Consider the following 21906-nt stretch of genomic DNA (forward strand, 5'->3'; position numbering starts at 1 on the left):
AAAATTATCTTTTGAGTATTTATTTTCGGCCATTAAAGAGTTTTTAGTGAATTGCCATGCTACGAAAATGGTTTATCGCTTGACTAACAGTATAACAATATAACTGCCTTTTTCTGTATCCATATGATCTTAATGGGTCTATGAATTCGCTCGGAGGGTTTAGGGCCATTCTTAAAAGACTTTATTTGAGCCCAATATTCTCATGGTGTTTTTTTTGGAGTGGGAAGGAACCCAGGGTGGTGGTTGGTGGGGGTAGTGATGGTTGGTGGTGGTAGTGCGAAACCCAAAAACGTGGTCCCGAAAGTGAGTATCAACTTCGTTCTCTACTCCCAAATACCATTCATTTGAGCCCTATATTACAATGGTCGGTAAATATACAATATATGTCAGATGTAGGGGTGTTTTGGGGGATGGGGTGATTCCCCAGACACTTAACCCTAAAAAATATGTCAGCATCGGGCTTTACTCTCAAATACCATTTATTTAAACCTCATATTGCCATTGGTTTAACTGGAGTTTATGTGATGAAGCATCCCCAAACACTTGGCCCCGACAAGTGGTTATGAAATTAGTTTTCCAACAACAAATACCTTTCATTTAAGCCACATATTACCATGGTCGGTAAATTTGTACTCTTTGAGGAAGGGGCGGTATGGTCACACATTTGGATATCAGATTCGTATTCTACTCCCAAATACCTTTATTTAAGTCAGTGGGCAACCCGAAACAAGATTCTGTAACCACTTACTAGTAGATTTATTCGCAATAATACTTTAACATGGGCATGAACATCAAGAAAGGGTTTCAGAGTAAACATACCACCAGATGATAAATAATGAATTCTTCGTACAAACACTGAAGTGCTAAAAATAATGACATACCTTTAACATACCGAAGTATAGAAAATAATAGCTTCGATTTATTAATACTTATTGCTTTAAAATAATGGCATACCCGCAAACATACTAAATGCCCAGAAAGCAAGGAAGGGTCAGGGCTTGAGAGCTTTGAACCTCTTCAATCTATATTTGTTCCACATTGGCCCAACATTTTTGAAGAGGTTTCTAGAACAGGAAAGTTACCGTGGTACTAAAAGCCGATATTTTTTTGGGAAAGGGCATGTTAAAGGTCTTCTGGGCCACTTTATCTATGAGTTTGATAGAATAGTGTGGAAAATTAATGTCAATACTCCAAAAAGTGTAGAAGAATAAAAAATAACAAAAAAAAATGCCAAAATCATAAAAATAATGAACAAAAATATTGATTTCTTAAGAATTTTCTAATCACTTTAAGATTTAACAGAATTCTTTTCGTTTTCAAAGTTTCTTTTGGATTATTGCCTAATTTTTGGGTATTCTTTAACTTCTTATTACCAATAAATAATTATTTAACTCATTATAGGTAACCCATTATAAGGTAGTCCTACGATTAACAAGAATTTGCTTACTGGTATGCCAGTGTGTAATGACATGTGCTTACCTAGCTTTTGCTGGTTTAAATGAAATTTTCTTTGCGTAACAGGGTGACATAATGGGCAATGGTGAATTTTTTCTTCCAACTACGAATAAAAATATATGTTTTAGCAGCTCTATGCAACATGAAGTAAAGATATTTACAAATAAAAACGAATAATTTTAGTACATATTTGTTCGCCAAAACCGATTAAAATTCGGCCAAAATTATATATTGATGTTTGTCGCCATCTTGTATTCTCCACAACTATTTTTCAGTGGCCACTTAAAAATCTTGGCTGCAATCGAAAATTTGGGTAGAGGTGTATACTCAGCTTAATAGTAAGGGTGACAGAGAAAGACAAGCAAGCAGAGCGCAAACCGCGCAAAGAAAACAAGTAAAAAGGCGTTAAATTCGGCCGGGCCGAACTTTGGATACCCACCATCTCGGGTATATATGTAAATCACCTTTCCCATAGCAGTTGTAACGAAATATGTAATAAATAAACCGATCGGAACCATATACAACATAGATGTCGAAAATCCCTAACATAAGTCACTGTTTCAAATTTCAGTGATATCGGATTATAAATGCGCTTTTTATGGGGCCAAGACCTTAAATCGAGATATCGGTCTATATGACAGCTATATGCAAATCTTGATCGATCTAGACCAAAGTGCAGAAATATGTGAAGGGGCTTAACTTAACTCTCTGTCCCAAATTTCGTCAACATCGGACAATAAATGCGCCTTTTATGGGCCCAAAATCTTAAATCGGGAGATCGGTCTATATAGCAGCTATATCCAAATATAGGCCAAATTGAAGAAGGATGTCGAAGGGCCTAACACAACTCACCGTCCCAAATTTCGGTCTATGTGGCAGCTATATCTAAATCTGATCCGAATAAGGCCAAATTAAAGAAAGGTGTTGAAGGGCCGAAGACAACTCACCGTCTCAAATATCAAAATCGCATAATAAATGTGGCTTTTATGGGACTAAGACCCTAAATCAGCGGATCGGTCTATATGGCAGCTATATCCAAATCTGGACCGATCAGGGCCAAATTAACGAAGGATGTCGGAGGGCCTAAGACAACTCACTGTCCCAAATTTAAGCAAAATCGAATAAAAAATGTGGCTTTTATTGGCCTAAGACCCTCAATCGGCGGATCGGTCTATATGGGGGCTATATCAGGATATAGTCTTATAATCTTATGGACAAAAAAGAATGTGCAAAGCTTCGGCTTAATATCTCTATTTTTAAAGACTGTAGCGTGACGGATATGTCTAGATCGTATTAGATTTTTACGCTGATCAAGAATATATATACTTTATAGGGTCGGAAATGGATATTTCGATGTGTTGCAAACGGAAAAGAATTGCGCAAAAATTCATATCATAACAAAACACGTTGTGCAAAATTTCATTCCAAGCGAATAAGAATTGCGCCCTATAGAGGCTCAAGAAGTCAAGACCCAAGATCGGTTTATATGGCAGCTATATCAAAACATGGACCGATATGGCCAATTTACAATATCAACCGACCTACACTAATAAGTAGTATTTGTGCAAAATTTCAAGCGTCTAGCTTTACTCCTTCGAAAGTTAGCGTGCTTTCGACAGACAGACGGACGGACAGACATGGCTAGATCGACATAAAATGTCGCGACGATCAAGAATATATATACTTTATGGGGTCTCAGACGAATATTTAGAGTAGTTAGAAACAGAATGACGAAATTAGTATACCCCCATCCTATGGTGGAGGGTATAAAAAAAAGACTACCAAGTTTGAGTTAATGTTGTAACACAATTCTAACTCCAATTTTTTACTAATTATATGCATATTCAAACTATTCCAGAATGGATTTATTTCGATGTTATGATAAACAATTATATTAAAAGCCCTCCACTTTGCTCTAATGAATTTTGTCAAAGGATGTACCTATTGCAAAAGTTCAAAAATTTTGAAATTCCGAGTTACCATCCGCCCATCACTTTTCATCTATCACTGGTCTACGCTTAAATACCCACCCTCTCTTTCTAGTAAGATAGACAAAAGAGGATAATTAATCGTCCGGTAAACAAATGATCGTTTGCGTCTATCGAAATACTTTTGACATTAAAGAGTATTTGGTTTTACAACAAAAGAAAGGTATTTTTACCGTAGGCGAAGTTGCTAAAGAGTTTACAATAAACGAAGTTGGTACCATTCAAAAATACTGCGTTTATGGCAAACGTTTTACATGTTGAAGCGAAACGTAACATAGTCATAATATTAGAATTTTGTTTCCCGAAAAAATTTTCAAATGTTTAATTTATTTTCATATTAAATTCATTTTAAAATCAATGTTTTTCCTTGATAAACGCTAAATATACAGGGAAAAATTAAATATTAATTTTTTTTATTATGTTTTAGCTTAAAATACTTTGATTTTTTGTTAAATAAATGTACTTTCATTCATCGCGAAAGTTTTATAATATAATGGAGTGTAATTCACGCGTATAATCTCATTTATTTGTTGGACCAATGGCTTAGAGCACAGAGAAGAAAAGGCAGAATCAACCATGGAAATACCAAATTGACTCTAGCGCTTCAAACAATTCAAAATTGATTGCACAAAAAAAAAAAAAAACAAATTACCTTGAAGCATTGACTATCATATTTATACTTCCAATTTCATTATCTGTGTAGGCTCCAAAAGTCGGGACAGCCACAGAAGGTCAGGATAATCACGACCTATCTCATTTTGGGATTTTGCCATTAAACCATTCCCCGTACAAACTTCTTGGGTACCCAAATCTTAAAATAATTTAGACAATATGTTTATCCAAGGTTGTGAGTATCCAACGTTCGGCACGGTCAAACTAAATGCATTTATACACATTATAACGAGAACTAAAGCAAAAATGCAAATTTTAGGTCAGTTTAGGATTACTTGGGAAATTCTGTCTATTCCACGTTTCTGACCTCGAAATGATTATAAATTGCCCGATGTTGCGTTTTATTTTTAATTCGCTAAGCTACTTTAAATTATGGGTCCATTTGCGAAGACTTATTTGAATTTTTTGTATCTTTTTATATTTTAACAGACATACGTGAATCAGAAACGTGCTCGGACGCGTATTACTAATGATCAACTAAGAATTCTCCGTTCCCATTTCGACATTAATAATTCACCCAGCGAAGAAAGTATTGCGGAAATGTCTAGGGAGTCCAACTTGCCAATAAAGGTAAGTAAATTGCAACGTGACACACATACTTAAACATTTTTAACAATACGCTTTTACAGAGTTGTTGTACTTTTACTTGAAAGCATTGAAACCGGTTTATTTGATAGTTCTATAAAGGAAATCTGTCAAATAAACCAATTTCAAATCTACATTAATAGCACTTTTACATAGAAATTTTTATGATCTGGATTTAACGAAATACAAAGATAAATCAGGTCCGTTTACACAAGCGTACATGCGTATACATGAATGTGCATATCATACACATTCATGCATAATTCTTGAAAACAGGTGCATATTTTGGTACTTTTATCGATTATTCAGCCATGAAATCGGTATGGTAAAACCTGCCAATAAACACAGAATATAGCAGTTACATCACGGAAGGCTATAGAAGCGGATTAAGCGGCCAATGTAAACGTACTTCAAGTTTTGTGAATACCGGTGTTAATATTCATAGCCTTTTAAATTGTGAAATCGCATAAACATTTTTTTAAATTTGAAATCGCAATTCTCTTCAAATATTTTCTTGAAGGATTTAAAAAAAAGAAAGATTTTATCAATGAGGCAAATAATGTTTTTTGAAGTGTGTTTTTCAATCATTCTAGACTAGCTCATGATGAATAGACTTATTGCTGACATGCAGCCCAAATGCGGTGTGGTCTAAACTGGACCTCTCGGCTGGAAATCACGTCCAAAACAAACCAGAATATTATATAATAACCGGTGAAAACCTCATAGATGATTTTGTAAAGATAGTTTAGGAAATATGAAGAAAAGAAAATATAATTTTTGAGACAAGAATATTCTCGAGTTTCTGACTTTGGTAATTAAGCTATAGATATGTAAACGGTGATTTAGACGATATTAGTTTAACATTTATCTCTTCCTCTTCCACTTTAACGACTGATCCTTATGGAGTAAAACATATTTTAATATCTTCTTGTCCAAGTCATTATTTTCTATGCAAATTATAATTATGTTGTTTATATTTGAGAGGCGAAATGTACTTTTCAGTTCCATTTTTAAAAATCTGTACCAAAATTCATCAATTACGTTGTAAGCCATCATTTAAATACGGTAAACAACCAATCTGAGGGGTGAGGCAATCCAAGCTAGGGTGATAGTATTAGGTTAATAAAGGAAAACACCGAAATGGTTTGGAAACTTAGGTCAAAATTGTTTAAGGGTCCTTTTTATATTACTTTGACCGGAAGCTCCCCACTATTTTGCAATAATGTACTTGGATGCGTTGAAATGCAAAACATGTAATTTTTTGGGATTTTGATTCTGCCTGCGCTTTTTTTTTTTGCTAGTTGTTCCTGTCAGCGTCATTTATCTTTCACTGTACTCTGCAGTCCGTTTATCTCTAGTTTTTAGCTCTTCTCTTAATTTTTACCTTTAACCATTGGCCAGACTACTCTTGGTTAGTTGTTATATCGGTCAAAAATGCCCCGATTTGGCCCTCGAAGAAGTAATCTATGATTTCATAACTGAAGAAAGTAAATTTGTTTCGCATACTACTATTGGCTTTGACCGAACCACAATGCCAATATAATCAACAGAGCCAAGCAGCATGTTGAATATTTTCACATCTTCGTTTCGCCTTTATCGAAATCTCTTAAACAATATGCTCCACAATATTCCGTATGGGAGAATTAATCTACTGTTAGCAGTCTCCCTAATCATGCAGAGGTTCCAGCCATCGGGAGGGTGTTCTTCTTACGAGATTGCAGAAAAATGCTTAGGCAATTGCTTAATTAGTGTCGCCTTCTGTCTTAACGATTGCGCCTGGAACCAATTTGGTCCTTCTGCCACATTTCTCTACGGCGGTTTTATCTTTGTAATAATTTTTGATTGCCTCTACTTTACTCGATGTCCACAATAATAGGCTCTTGTGGAAGTCACATTCTACTTATAGCGATGTGCTCAGGTTAGCTAAAACTTGAATTGGAGACTTATGAGAGAAGTTTCCCACTGTTCCCTAATGTAATATTCGTAGGCAAATTGGCAAAGTGATTGATTTTGATTTTAGAATTTATGGTCAGGAGATATTCGCCTTAATCGAAGATCAGACAAGTGGACGCTTCCCCATGAAACGTAGAAAGCAGTGTTGATATTTACGATTTAAAAATTTAGATTGTGTGTGTGTGTGTTTTTTTATCAACTCGATCAAACAAATTCTATAAAAAATAGGGCTGCGGAGATTATATAACTGAAGTCGGAGACAAGGCAAGCTTGCTCCATTCCTTACCGAATTCCGACTTCGGTTGAATGCTCGGCTGCTCAGCCCTGATTTAGATACAAAAATAACTTAATATAATGGAATTTTATCCCTTCCAACAGGTTGTCAAGCATTGGTTCCGAAACACTCTCTTTAAAGAACGCCAAAGAAATAAAGACTCACCCTATAACTTTAACAACCCTCCGTCAACCACATTTAATATTGAAGAGTACGAACGTAATGTACAAACCAAGTTTGAAACCGCCTCAACTGCGGAAAATTGCCAACGTGATTCAGTCTCACCGATGCAATCTTCCCATTCGATGGGAAGCATTAACGAATATATAAACACCCAACGAGCAGAAGGTAAAGGCATAGGACCAGAACATTCATCAGCTCCAGAGGAAGAATGCTTTTCCTCGAGATTAGAGGCTCAAAATAAAGCAGGGCACATTAGCAATTTGCCAAAAAACCACGGCAATATTGAACCTCAAGAGATTTCGGAGCCATTAAGCTCAACTAGAAATTCTCCAATTGCTGAAACACAAGAGTATGGCTTACTCTCCGGAGAGCGAAAGAACAGAATCAGCAGACAGGATGAAGCTCAGTCGATGAGCACAGTCACAGAACACATTAACTTTGAAGAGAAATCTGAAAGCAATAGTTCAGACGCCCACTCACGACCGCAAACTCCACACAGCATTCACACGGGGACTATGTGCTCCAATATGACGGAAAGTCAGAGTCAAGAGTTAGAGGGTCTTTCTCTAAGCCAAATGGGCCCACCAAAAAATCACCAAACTCTCACCGCTCCCACTCAAAACACCGATCGAGTAATTATCAACAATTCAAGTAGTACAGGGCTTACCAACAACAACAGACTGTTTGAAAAGCATTCGCGCTCGCCTCAATATGATAGCAACTCCAACTCATCCACGTCATCCAACACGGTAGGCAAGAGAGCAAATCGAACGCGCTTTACAGACTATCAGATCAAAGTGCTGCAGGAATTCTTCGAGAACAACTCGTATCCGAAAGATAGTGACCTGGAATATTTGAGCAAGCTGTTGTTACTGTCGCCGCGAGTAATTGTGGTATGGTTCCAAGTAAGTATACACTGCTATACAAAATTTACCCAACTAAACTTCTCAAAATATTTTAGAACGCCCGTCAAAAGCAGCGTAAAATTTACGAAAATCAACCGAACACCACAGTGTGTGACTCTGAGGAAAAGAAACAAAATATAAATTACGCTTGCAAGAAGTGTAATTTAGTTTTTCAGCGTTATTACGAGTTAATTCGTCACCAGAAAAACCACTGCTTCAAAGAGGAAAATAACAAACGTTCTGCCAAGGCGCAAATAGCTGCTGCTCAAATAGCTCAAAACCTCAGTTCGGAAGATTCCAATTCTTCGATAGATATAAATAGCACCACCACGCCGGTCCTTTTATCACACCAAAGCCCGTTGGCCCAAAGTCCATCCGTCATGACTGGATACAACAAAAACTTGCGCCTGAACCGATCAATTATCAGTGGATTTCCATCTAAATCTAGCGATGATGTTGATCTTCAATTGATGAAATGCGGCAAGTGTCATTTGTCATTTTCTGAAGTGCATCATTTACGCCAACATCAGTTAATGCATCTGTTCAAAGATAACTTGTGTTCCACAGAAGAGCCGACGAATATTGAGTCAAACCCTTTTTACAGCCTACTTGAACAACTACATCACAAGGCTGACGCAAAGCTCGCCAAACAGGTCGATTCCAGCAACAAATCATATATTAATAAGCGAAAATATTCCGATGCTCTGTCGAAAGAAGAAGAAAATTTTTCACTCGATTCGTACTCTTCTAGTTTCGGATATCAAGCTCCGGCAAACATGAATAATCTGCTCTACCAAAATCTCATAAGAACTGAAGATAAATACGAAAATTCAGATTTGCCCGAAATGAACGATGACTTTCTACGAAGTATGGAACAAAAGAAATTTAAAAATTATGATTTTCTCATTCAATACTATGAGAAAAATGAACAAAAGAGAGATGACAACTTCGAACTCGTCAAAAATAAAAAGCCAAATATCGAGTCCTTGTGGCAGTACTACCAACTCATGGAGTCCTACAAATACTTTCAACTTGAATATCCATCACAGTCCCTAAATGAACGGATGCTACCTATGAATGCAGCGGAACTGCTAAAGAACAAAAACAATAGAACATCAAGTAATTGCAGCAGTACTGACTGTGAGGCAATTAATATAGGCGATATTGCAAACTACAAGCTTTCAGATTTAATATACAAAGACTGCGACGATAAAACTCACAGTTCATCGAAGTCAAAAGAGAGCGAAGATTTGCATCAAAAGTCTACAAGCGATAGCCAAGAAAACAGAGTCAAACAACTGCTCGTGAAACCCTCAGAGAAAATAGACCAACTTGATGGTTTACTTGAAGTAAATTCTCAAGACGCTTTCAATGGTAGCCTAGGTGATGAGAAATGCAATCGCATTTTGAAAAACGTAGATGCGAATGTCAAACGCGGAAGCTGCAGCCCGTTTGCCTTCTCATCAGAATTAAAGTCTGTTTCGCAGGCTATGCACCTAATGTGTAGGTCAAATGCAAAGAACGGTCTGTCCGAATTTCCAATAACAAATAGAGTTGTAGGGACGAAAAACAATCTAAAGAATAACTTATTTTGTAATGATCGCACTGAAAGCCCAGAAAATATTGACAAAATAATGAATGATGTGGAGACGATAAAATTTGTAAATCATGTGATTCAAGTAAGTTAACCATAGCAATTTTCGATATCTAGTGGTGTTACACTCCAAATGGATAATCAGTGGATTGAGAAGTCCACATATATGTATATACATGCATATGCCTGTATATTTATATACGGATATAAATATATAAGCATATATGCTTTAAAAGCATATATATATAATTAAATGGGGCCTATGGACAATAAAAGATTTGTCAATTTTTAACAATACATCATAGAACATTTTTATAGTACTGTATACATTTTTAGTATAATTCCTTGTAAAGAAATGAATAATAAAAAAATGTAAAATATGAACATGAATAAAATAAAACTCAAACAAAGGGCGTCGAAACTATTAAACAAAATGCATTTTTATTTGGGTCACTTTATTTTAAATGGAATCCAATTGCGTACACCCGTTTGGGTGAAAATACACTTGTCTCCCTTAACCACTGTGCAAATCTCAACAAAGCTATGCCACTTAAAAAAGAACCAACAAGTAAACCTACAACCGAACCAACATCTGCTTTGACGCATTTGTATGTACATCGATATATGTATGATATGACTAGCTGTCTGGAGGCCACCGTAACGCAGAGGCTAGCATGTCCGTCTATGACGCTGAACTATCAGAAAAATTCTTCGCACTGCGGCACGCCGTTCGGACACGACTATAAAAAGGAGGCTTCTTATCATTGAGCTTAAACTTGAATCGGACAGCACTCATTGATAAGTGAAAAGTTTGCCCCTGTTCCTTAGTGGAATGTTCATGGGCAAAATTTGCACTGACTAGCTGGCCCGATGTACTGTACTACACCCTAAAGTGGACTTTTGAAATTGAATGTTTCATTAAATGTTAAGAAGCTTGTGGACAATAAAAGATTTGTCTATTTTTATACCCACCACCGAAGGATGGGGGTATATTCATTTTGTCATTCCGTTTGCAACACATCGAAATATCCATTTCCGACCCTATAACGTATATATATTCTTGATCAGCGTGAAAATCTAAGACGATCTAGACATGTCCGTCCGTCTGTCTGTTGAAATCACGCTACAGCCTTTAAAAATAGAGATATTGAGCTGAAATTTTGCACAGATTCTTTTTTTGTCCATAAGGTTAAGTTCGAAGATGGGCTATATCGGACTATATCTTGATATAGCCCCCATATAGACCGATCCTCCGATTTAGGGTCTTAGGCCCATAAAAGCCACATTTATTATCCGATTTTGCTGAAATTTGGGACAATGAGTTGCGTTAGGCCTTTCGACTTCCTCTGTTAATTTGGCCCAGATCGGTTCAGATTTGGATATAGCTGTCATATAGACCGATCCTCCGGTTTAGGGTCTTAGGCCCACAAAAGCCACATTTATTATCCGATTTTGATGAAATTCGGGACCGTGAATTGTGTAAGGCCCATCGACATCCTACGTTAATTTGGCTCAGATCGGTTCAGATTTGGATATAGCTGCCATATAGACCGATCCTCCGGTTTAGGGTCTTAGGCCCACAAAAGCCACATTTATTATCCGATTTTGATGAAATTCGGGACAGTGAATTGTGTAAGGCCCATCGACATCCTACGTTAATTTGGCTCAGATCGGTTCAGATTTGGATATAGCTGCCATATAGACCGATCCTCCGATTTATGGTGTTAGGTCCATAAAAGCCACATTTATTATCCGATTTTGCTGAAATTTGGGACAGTGAGTTGTGTTAGGCCCTTCGACATCTTTCTTTAATTTGATCCAGATCGGTTCAGATTTGGATATAGCTGCCATATAGACCTATTTCTTGATTTATTGTTTTGGGCCCATAAAATGCTCATTTATTGTCCGATGTCGCCTAAATTTAAGACAGTGAGTTAAGTTAAGCCCCTTGACATACTTCTGCAATATCGCACAGATCGGTTCAGAGTTGGATACAGCTGCCATATAGACCGATATCTAGATTTTAGGTTTTGGGGCCATAAAAACGCATTTATTGTCCGATGTCGCTGAAATTTGAGACAGTGAGTTTGGTTAGGCTCTTCGACGTCCTTCTTCAATTTCGCCCAGATCGGTCCAGATTTCAATATAGCTGTCATATAGACCGATCTCTCGATCTAAGAATTTGGGCCCATAAAAGAGTCATTTATTGTCCGAAATTTGGGACAGTGCTTTGTGTTGGGCTCTTCGACACTTCTATCCAACAAGATTTGCATATAGCTGCCATGTAGACCGATATCTCGATTTAAAGTCTTGGCCCCATAAAAGGCGCATTTATAATCCGATTTCACTGAAATTTGACACAGTGACTTATGTTCGGCTTTTCGACATCCGTGTCGTATATGGTTCAGATTGGTTTATTTTTAGATATTGCTAGTGTATTTATTAGTATTTGGTCCAAATCGGAACATAATTTGATATAACTGATATGGGACATAAGGTATGAAATTTTAACCGAATTTTGATGAAAAGAGGTTTACATATATACCCAAGGTGGTGGGTATCCAAAGTTCGGTCCGGCCGAACTTAACGCCTTTTTACTTGTTAACAATACATCGTAGAACATTTTTATAGTATTGTATACATTTTTATTATTGTTCCTTGCGAAAAAATTAATAATAAAATATGCAAAATATGAACATGAATAAAATAAAACTCAAACAAAGGGCGTCGAAACTATTAAACAATATGCATTTTTAATACCCTCCACCATTCTGTTTGTAACTATTCGTCTAAGACCCCATAAAGTATATAAATTCTTGATCGTCATGCCATTCTAAGTCGATCTTGCCATGTCCGTCCGTCTGTCTGTCGAAAGCACGATAACATTCGAAGGAGCAAAGCTAGCGACTTGAAATTTTGCACAAATACTTCTTATTAGTGTAGGTCGGTTGGGATTGTAAATAGGATATATCGGCCCATGTTTTGATATAGCTGCTATGTAAACCGATCGCAGATCTTGACTTCTTGAGCCACTAAAAGGCACAATTCTTATTCGATATGGCTGAAATTTAGCATGACGTGTTTTATTATGACTTCTAATAACTGTGCCAAATTTGGTTCAAATCGACCCATAACCTGGTATAGATACCATATAAACCGAACTGGGATCTTGACTTCTTGAGCCTCCAGGGGGCGTAATTATTATCCGATTTTGCTGAAATTTGGTACAACGGCTTCTTCCACTACCTTCAATTTACGTGTCAAATATGGCCAAATCTGTCTATAGCCTAATACAGATCCCACATAAACCGATCTCTCTTTTTATACCCACCAGCGAAGGATGGGGGTATATTCATTTTGTCATTCCGTTTGCAACACATCGAAATATCCATTTCCGACCCTATAAAGTATTTATATTCTTGATCAGCGTAAAAATCTAAGACGATCTAGACATGTCCGTCCGTCTGTCGGTCTGTCTGTTGAAATCACGCTACAGTCTTTAAAAATAGAGATATTGAGCTGAAATTTTGCACAGATTCTTTTTATACCCTCCACCATAAGATGGGGGGTATACTAATTTCGTCATTCTGTTTGTAACTACTCGAAATATTCGTCTGAGACCCCATAAAGTATATATATTCTTGATCGTCGTGACATTTTATGTCGATCTAGCCATGTCCGTCCGTTTGTCCGTCCGTCCGTCCGTCCGTCCGTCTGTCTGTCGAAAGCACGCTAACTTCCGAAGGAGTAAAGCTAGCCGCTTGAAATTTTGCACAAATACTTCTTATTAGTGTAGGTCGGTTGGTATTGTAAATGGGCCATATCGGTCCATGTTTTGATATAGCTGCCATATTAACCGATCTTGGGTCTTGACTTCTTGAGCCTCTAGAGTGCGCAATTCTTATCCGATTGGGATGAAATTTTGCACGACGTGTTTTGCTATGATATCCAACAACTGTGCTAAGTATGGTTCAAATCGGTCCATAACCTGATATAGCTGCCATATAAACCGATCTTGGGTCTTGACTTCTTGAGCCTCTAACGTGCGCAGTTCTTATCCTATCAGAATGAAATTTTGCATGACGTGTTTTGTTATGATATCCAACAACTGTGCCAAGTATGGTTCAAATCGGTCCATAACCTGATATAGCTGCCATATAAACCGATCTTGGGTCTTGACTTCTTGAGCCTCTAGAGTGCGCAGTTCTTATCCTATCAGAATGAAATTTTGCATGACGTGTTTTGTTATTATATCCAACAACTGTGCCAAGTATGGTTGAAATCGGCCCATAACCTGATATAGCCGCCATATAAACCGATCTGGGGTCTTGACTTCTTGAGCCTCTAGAGTGCGCAATTCCTATCCGAATGGAATGGAATTTCGCACGACGTGTTTTGCTATTATATTCAACAACTGTGCCAAGAATGGTTTAAATCGGTCCATAACCTGATATAGCTGCCATATAAACCGATCTTGGGTCTTGACTTCTTGAGCCTCTAGAGGGCACAATTCTTATCCGATTTGAATGAATTTTTTGCACGAAGTATTTCGTTATGATATCCAACAACTGTGCCAAGTATGGTTTAAATCGGTCCATAACCTGATATAGCTGCCATATAAACCGATCTTGGGTCTTGACTTCTTGAGCCTCTAGAGTGCGCAATTCTTATCCGATTGAAATGAAATTTTGCACGACGTGTTTTGTTATTATATCCAACAACTGTGCCAAGTATGGTTGAAATCGGCCCATAACCTGATATAGCTGCCATATAAACCGATCTGGGGTCTTGATTTCTTGAGCCTCTAGAGTGCGCAATTCTTATCCGAATGGAATGGAATTTCGCACGACGTGTTTTGTTATTATATTCAACAACTGTGCCAAGTATGGTTTAAATCGGTCCATAACCTGATATAGCTGCCATATAAACCGATCTTGGGTCTTGACTTCTTGAGCCTCTAGAGGGCGCAATTCCTATCCGATTTGGCTGAAATTTTGCATGACGTATTTTATTTTTACTTTCAACAACTGTGTCAAATATGGTTCAAATCGGTTCATAACCTGATATAGCTGCCATATAAACCGATCTGGGATCTTGACTTCTTGACCCCTAGAAGTCGCAATTATTATCCGATATGCCTGAAATTTTGTACGACGGATCCTCTCATGACCATCAACAAACGTGTTTATTATGGTCTGAATCGGACTATAGCCCGATACAGATCCCATATAAATCGTTCTCTCTATTTTACTTCGTGAGCCCCAATGGGCGCAATTCTTATACGAATTGGCTGAAATTTTACACAGGTCTCCAACATATAATTTAATTGTGGTCCGAACCTGACCATATCTTGATATCGTTTTATTGGCAGAGCAACTCTTTTCTTATATTCTTTTTTGCCTAAGAAGAGATGCCGGGAAAAGAACTCGACAAATGCGATCCATGGTGGAGGGTATATAAGATTCGGCCCGGCCGAACTTAGCACGCTTTTACTTGTTTTTCCATAAGCAGGTTAAGTTCGAAGATGGGCTATATCGGACTATATCTTGATATAGCCCCCATATAGACCGATCCGCCGATTTAGGGCCTTAGACAGTGAGTTGTCTTAGGCCCTTCGACATGTTTCTTTAATTTGGTCCAGATCGCTTCAGATTTGGATATAGCTGCCATATAGACCGATCCTCCGGTTTAGGGTCTTAGGCCCACAAAAGCCACATTTATTATCCGATTTTGATGGAATTCGGGGCAGTGAATTGTGTAAGGCCCATCGACATCCTTCGTTAATTTGGCGCAGATCGGTTCAGATTTGGATATAGCTGCCATATAGATCGATCCTCCGATTTATGGTGTAAGGCCCATAATAGCCACATTCATTATCCGATTTTGCTGAAATTTGGGACAGTGAGATGTGTTAGGCCCTTTGACATATTTCTTCAATTTGGTCCAGATCGGTTCAAATTTGGATATAGCTGCCATATAGACCGATTTCTTGATTTATGGTTTTGGGCCCATAAAATGCTCATTTATTGCCCGATGTCCCCGAAATTTGGAACAGTGAGTTAAGTTAAGCCTATTGACATACTTCTGCAATATCGCACAGATCGGTCCAGATTTGGATATAGTTGCCATATAGACCGATATCTAGGTTTTAGGTTTTGGGGCCATAAAAGACGCATTTATTGTCCGATGTCGCTGAAATTTGAGACAGTGAGTTTGGTTAGGCTCTTCGACGTCCTTCTTCAATTTTGCCCAGATCGGTCCAGATTTGAATATAGCTGCCATATACACCGATCTCTGGATTTAAGGTTTAGGTCCCATAAAAGAGGCATTTATTGTCCGATTTCGCCGAAATTTGGGACAGTGCTTAGTGTTAGGCTCTTCGACATGTTTATGCAAATTGGCCCAAATCGGTCCAGATTTGGATATAGCTGCCATGTAGACCGATATCTCGATTTAAAGTCTTGGCCCCATAAAAGGCGCATTTATAATCCGATTTCACTGAAATTTGACACAGTGACTTATGTTCGGCTTTTCGACATCCGTGTCGTATATAATTCAGATTGGTATGAGGTATATGAGTATAAGGTATGAAATTTTCACCGAATTTTGATGAAAGGTGGTTTACATATATACCCGAGGTGGTGGGTATCCAAAGTTCGGCCCGGCCGAACTTAACGCCTTTTTACTTGTTATTTTTGAGCCCCTAAAGGACGCAATTCTTATTCGAATTGGGTGAAAATTTACACAATGGTCTTCAACATTTAATTCAATTATGGTCGGAATTCTTTGTTTGCCTAAAAAGAGATATCGGGAAAAGAACTCGACAAATGCGATCTATGGTTGAGGGTATATAAGATTCGGCCCGGCCGAACTTAGCACGATTTTAGTTGTTTTATTTCAAGTTTTTTGCCTGTTAGGGCAAAGATAATTAAATTTCTCAGTTTGTGTTTGATTCTCTTTCGAGATGAGCTCAATGATCGGAGATTTTCTTTGAAAATGGAATAGAAAAGCCAGAGAACGCAACACATACCAACCAATATGGGACGCGTTTCGTCTTTGGTTAGAAGACTTTTCTAACCGTTGATATGTTGCATTTGTATCGCATTTATTGCGGAAACGCCTCTATGGTACAAATACCCCATTAACCATGCTCGACAACCCTGTCTATTAGCTGTACTTTTCCCAATGCATGTGTTGGGGTAATCACAGATTTTTTGTCTGCAACGATTACACTACTTCCATGGTAGCACATGATTTAGTGTATCTTTTGGAAGTTGTATTGATGGCTTCGAACGCTAGATAACGGCATCGGCTCTCGCTGTTGCTCTGTTTTTATACCCTCCACCATAAGATGGGGGGTATACTAATTTCGTCATTCTGTTTGCAACTACTCGAAATATTCGTCTGAGACCCCATAAAGTATATATATTCTTGATCGTCGCGACATTTTATGTCGATCTAGCCATGTCCGTCCGTCTGTCCGTCCGTCCGTCCGTCCGTCCGTCCATCTGTCTGTCGAAAGCACGCTAACTTCCGAAGGAGTAAAGCTAGCCGCTTGAAATTTTGCACAAATACTTCTTATTAGTGTAGGTCGGTTGGTATTGTAAATGGGCCATATCGGTTCATGTTTTGATATAGCTGCCATATAAACCGATCTTGGGTCTTGATCTTGGGACGCGTTTCGTCTTTGGTTAGAAGACTTTTCTAACCGTTGATATGTTGCATTTGTATCGCATTTATTGCGAAAACGCCTCTATGGAACAAATACCCCATTAACCATGCTCGACAACCCTGTCTATTAGCTGTACTTTTCTCAATGCATGTGTTCGGGTAATCACAGATTTTTTGTCTGCAACAATTACACTACTTCCATGGTAGCACATGATTTAGTGTATCTTTTGGAAGTTGTATTGATGGCTTCGAACGCTAGATACGGCATCGGCTCTCGCTGTTGCTCTGTTTTTTTTTTTTTTTTCATTTCAGGTTTTTTGCTTGTTAGGGCGAAGATGTAAAGTAAAGAAGTAAAGTAAAGAAGTAAATTTCACAAATTTTGTTTGTTTCTATTTTGAGATGAGCTCAATGGTCGGAAATTTTCTTTGCAATCAGAGATCGCAACATTCACCAACCTCTACGGGACGCGTTTCATCTTTGGTTAGAAGACTTTTCAACCATATTAGGTGTGATGGCAAATACCCCATTAACCACGCTTGACATCCATGTCTATTAGCCGTACTTTTCCCAGTACATGTGTTCGTGTAATGACAGATTTTCATGGTATCATGGTAGCACATAATTTAGCGCATCTGTTGGGACTTGTATTGATGGGTTCGAACGCTAGATAACGGCATTTTTAATTGCATAACTTTATTTTGAATGGAATCCAAATTCGAACACCGGATTTGGGGATTATACGTTTGTCTTCCTTAACCACTGTGCAAATCTCAACATAGCTATTTACAGCTAACTTAAAAAAGAACCAACAACCAAACCAACAAATAAACCTACAACCGAACCAACATCTGGTTTAACGCATTTATAAGTACATCGATGTATGTATGATATGACTAGCTGGCCCGGTGTACTTCGCTATACCCTAAAGTAGACTTTTAAAATTGAATGTTTCTTTAAATGCACTCTGTGTCCAGGGCCATGAGTGTGCATGTCCATTACAGGGGTTTGGTGGCGGGAGGCCCCAGATACTTTTCCCCAAATTCGGATATCAGATACGTTCATTACTCCCAAAGTCCTTTCGTTTAAATCCTACGCCTGAGAGATATGTGAAGGACTTCAATCACTTCTTCGTACTTCACTTTTAGAGAACTTTCATTTAGGTCCCATGGTCAACGTATATACCAGTATTGGTATGTCGGACATGGTGTCCAAAATTAATATCAGATTTGTTCTCTACTTCCAATGATATTTTGTCTCAATGGGCCGACATATTCTTTTGGGATGATTTGGCGGCCTGCCATGCTTGCTCCCGGAGGCACTACGAAATAACCGCCAATGGAATAAACCACAAAGCAAAAAATAAAATAACCCCTAATGAAATAATCCAAATCAAATTAGTAAAATAAACCCCAAATTTTTAAATACCCTCCACCTTAGGATGGGGGTATACTAATTTCGTCATTCTGTTTGTAACTACTCGAAATATTCGTCTAAGACCCCAACACTGAGTCAACAACTGTGTCAAGTATAGCTCAAATCGGTCCATAACCTGATTTTGCTGCCATATAAACCGATCTTGGGTCTTGACTTCTTGAGCCTCTAGAGGGCGCAATTCTGACCCGATTGGAAAGAAATTGCACGGCGTGTTTTGTTATGATATTCAACAACTGTGTCAAATAAGGTGCAAATCGGTTCATAACTTGATATAGCTGTCATATAAACCGATCTTGGATCCTCTTGAGCCTCTAGAGAGCTCAATTATTATCCGGTTTGACTGAAATTTTGTACGACGGATCCTCTCATGACCATCAATATACGTGTTTATTATGGTCTGAATCGGTCTATGGCCTGATACAGCTCCCATATAAATCGATCTCTCTATTTTACTTCTTGAGCCCCCATAGGGCGCAATTCTTATTCGAATTGGCTGACATTTTATACAGGTCTGCGCCATATATAAATTAATTGTGGTCCGAACCGGACCATAACTTGATATCGCTCTAATAGCAGAGCAAATCTTTTCTCTTATCCTTTTGTGGCTTAAGAAGAGATTCCGGGAAAAGAACTCGACAAATGCGATCCATGTTGGAGGGTATATAAGATTCGGCCCGGCCGAACTTAGCACGCTGTTTTGTACAATTTAAAATCGCCTTCTCTATTTCTACACGCCATTTTCATACCCACTACCGTAGGATAGTCATTCCGTTTGGAACACATAGAAATTTCAATTTCTGACCCTACAAAGTATATATATTTCGGATCGTTGTAAAATTCTAAGACTATTTAACGATGTCCGTATGTCTGGCCGTCTGTTCTAATCACTCTAGAGCCTTCAAAAATTGAGATATTGAGCTGAAATTGGGCACAGATACGTCCTTTTGATGCACGCTGGTTAAGTTCTTAAACGGGCCAAATCGGATATAGCTGTTCTATATACCGATTTTCCGATAAAGGGTCTAATGCCCATAAAAACTTTACATTTCATCCGATTTTGCTGAAATTTGCAACAGTGAGTTATTTAAGCCTCCCGACATCTGGCCTAAATATGGATCAGATCGGTCCATATTTAGATATAGCTGCCAAATAGACCGATCTCTCGATAAAGGGTCTGCAGCCCATAAAAGCTTTATTTATTACCCGATTTCGCTGAAATTTAAAACAGTGGGTTATTTGGATATAGCTGCCATTGGATATAGCTGTATTTAGATAAAGCTGCCATATAGACCGATCTCCAGATAAAGGACCTGAAGCCCATAAAAGCTTTAGTTATTACCCGATTTCGCTGAAATTTTAAACAGTGAGTAGGTTAAGACCTCTCATCATCCCACCTTAATATGGTTCAGATCGGTTTATAATTAAACATATCTGCCAAAAAGAACAATATTTTGTTCTACAAAATTGAATAGTGACATACATATTAGACCACTCAATGTCCTTGCCGAATTTGGGTGCTTAAGTTCTCCAATTTTCACCGGATTGTGACCAAATGGGGTTTACATATATACCCGAGACGGTAGGTATACCAAGTTCGGCCCGCCCGAACTTAATGCCTTTTTCCTTGTGTTTAAATTGTCTCTTATGTACCCTTTAATATCTGCAATACTAAATAATATATATTTTTTTAATTTTGTATCATTTCCTTACATCATTTTGAAAACAAAACGAACTTTGCACTTTTCCACATAGCACTCATAATAACTTTTTCTTTATAAACAAGTTTTCTAGCATATAATTTCACTTTACTGGGAATATAAAACAATTTGCTGTTATTGCTGAAAACAAATTCAACCGTTATCCCTTATTATAAATTTACTAATAACTCGATAAAAAATACATTTTTAACCAAATGAAGTAACTCCCCAAAAAAGTGAAATAATCCCGATTTTTATACCCACCACCGAAGGATGGGGGTATATTCATTTTGCAATTCCGTTTGCAACACATCGAAATATCCATTTCCGACCCTATAAAGTATATATATTCTTGATCAGCGTAAAAATCTAAGACGATCTAGACATGTCCGTCCGTCTGTCTGTTGACATCACGCTACAGTCTTCAAAAATAGAGATATTGAGCTGAAACTTTGCACAGATTCTTTTTTCGTCCATAAGCAGGTTAAGTTCGAAGATGGGCTATATCGGACTATATATTGATATAGCCCCCAGATATACCGATCCTCCTATTTAGGGTCTTAGGTCCATAAAAGCCACATTTATTATCCGATTTCCTGAAATTTGGGACAGTGAGTTGTATTAGACCCTTTGACATCCTTCGTCAATTTGGCCCAGATGGGTCCAGATTTGGGTATAGCTGCCATATAGACCGATCCTCCGATTTTGGGTCTTAGGCCCACAAAAGCCACATTTATTATCCGATTTTGCTAAAATTTCGGACAGTGAGTTGTCTTAGGCCCCTCGACATCATTCGACAATTTGGCTCAAATAGGTCCAGATTTGGATATAGCTGCCATATAGACCGATCTCTCGGTTGTAGGTTTTTGGGTCATAAAAAGCGCATTTATTGTCCGATGTCGCCGCAATTTGGGACACTGAGTTGTGTTAGGCCCTTCGGCATCCTTTTTATACCCTCCACCATAAGATGGGGGGTATACTAATTTCGTCATTCTGTTTGTAACTACTCGAAATATTCGTCTGAGACCCCATAAAGTAAATATATTCGTGATCGTCGCGACATTTTATGTCCATCTAGCCATGTCCGTCAGTCTGTCCGTCCGTCCGTCCGTCTGTCTGTCGAAAGCACGCTAACCTCCGAAGGATTAAAGCTAGCCGCTTGAAATTTTGTGCAAATACTTCTTATTAGTGTAGGTCGGTTGGTATTGTAAATGGGCCATATCGGTCCATGTTTTGATATAGCTGCCATATAAACCGATCTTGGGTCTTGATTTCTTGAGCCTCTAGAGTGCGCAATTCTTATCCGATTGGGATGAAATTTTCCATGACGTATTTTATTTTTACTTTCAACCACTGTGTCAAATAAGGTTCAAATCGGTTCATAACCTGATATAGCTGCCATATAAACCGATCTGGGATCTTGACTTCTTGACCCCTAGAGGTCGCAATTATTATCCGATATGCCTGAAATTTTGTACGACGCATCCTCTCATGA

General features: G+C 38.1%; 1 protein-coding gene across 1 annotated transcript in view; it reads left to right on the forward strand.

Annotated features, from left to right (window-relative positions):
* Positions 1 to 9924, forward strand: part of LOC106093249 (zinc finger protein 2) — a 147576-nt gene extending 137652 nt beyond the window's left edge. The window contains exons 8-10 of the mRNA XM_059360796.1: positions 4545 to 4685; positions 7032 to 8015; positions 8072 to 9924. Coding sequence (XP_059216779.1) covers positions 4545 to 4685; positions 7032 to 8015; positions 8072 to 9703 — 2757 coding nt within the window. The 3' untranslated portion in view covers positions 9704 to 9924. The remainder of the gene's footprint in view (positions 1 to 4544; positions 4686 to 7031; positions 8016 to 8071) is intronic.
* Positions 9925 to 21906: the final 11982 nt, after the last annotated feature.

Source organism: Stomoxys calcitrans, chromosome 1 (assembly GCF_963082655.1).
Source record: "Stomoxys calcitrans chromosome 1, idStoCalc2.1, whole genome shotgun sequence".
Taxonomy (NCBI): Eukaryota; Metazoa; Arthropoda; class Insecta; order Diptera; family Muscidae; genus Stomoxys; species Stomoxys calcitrans.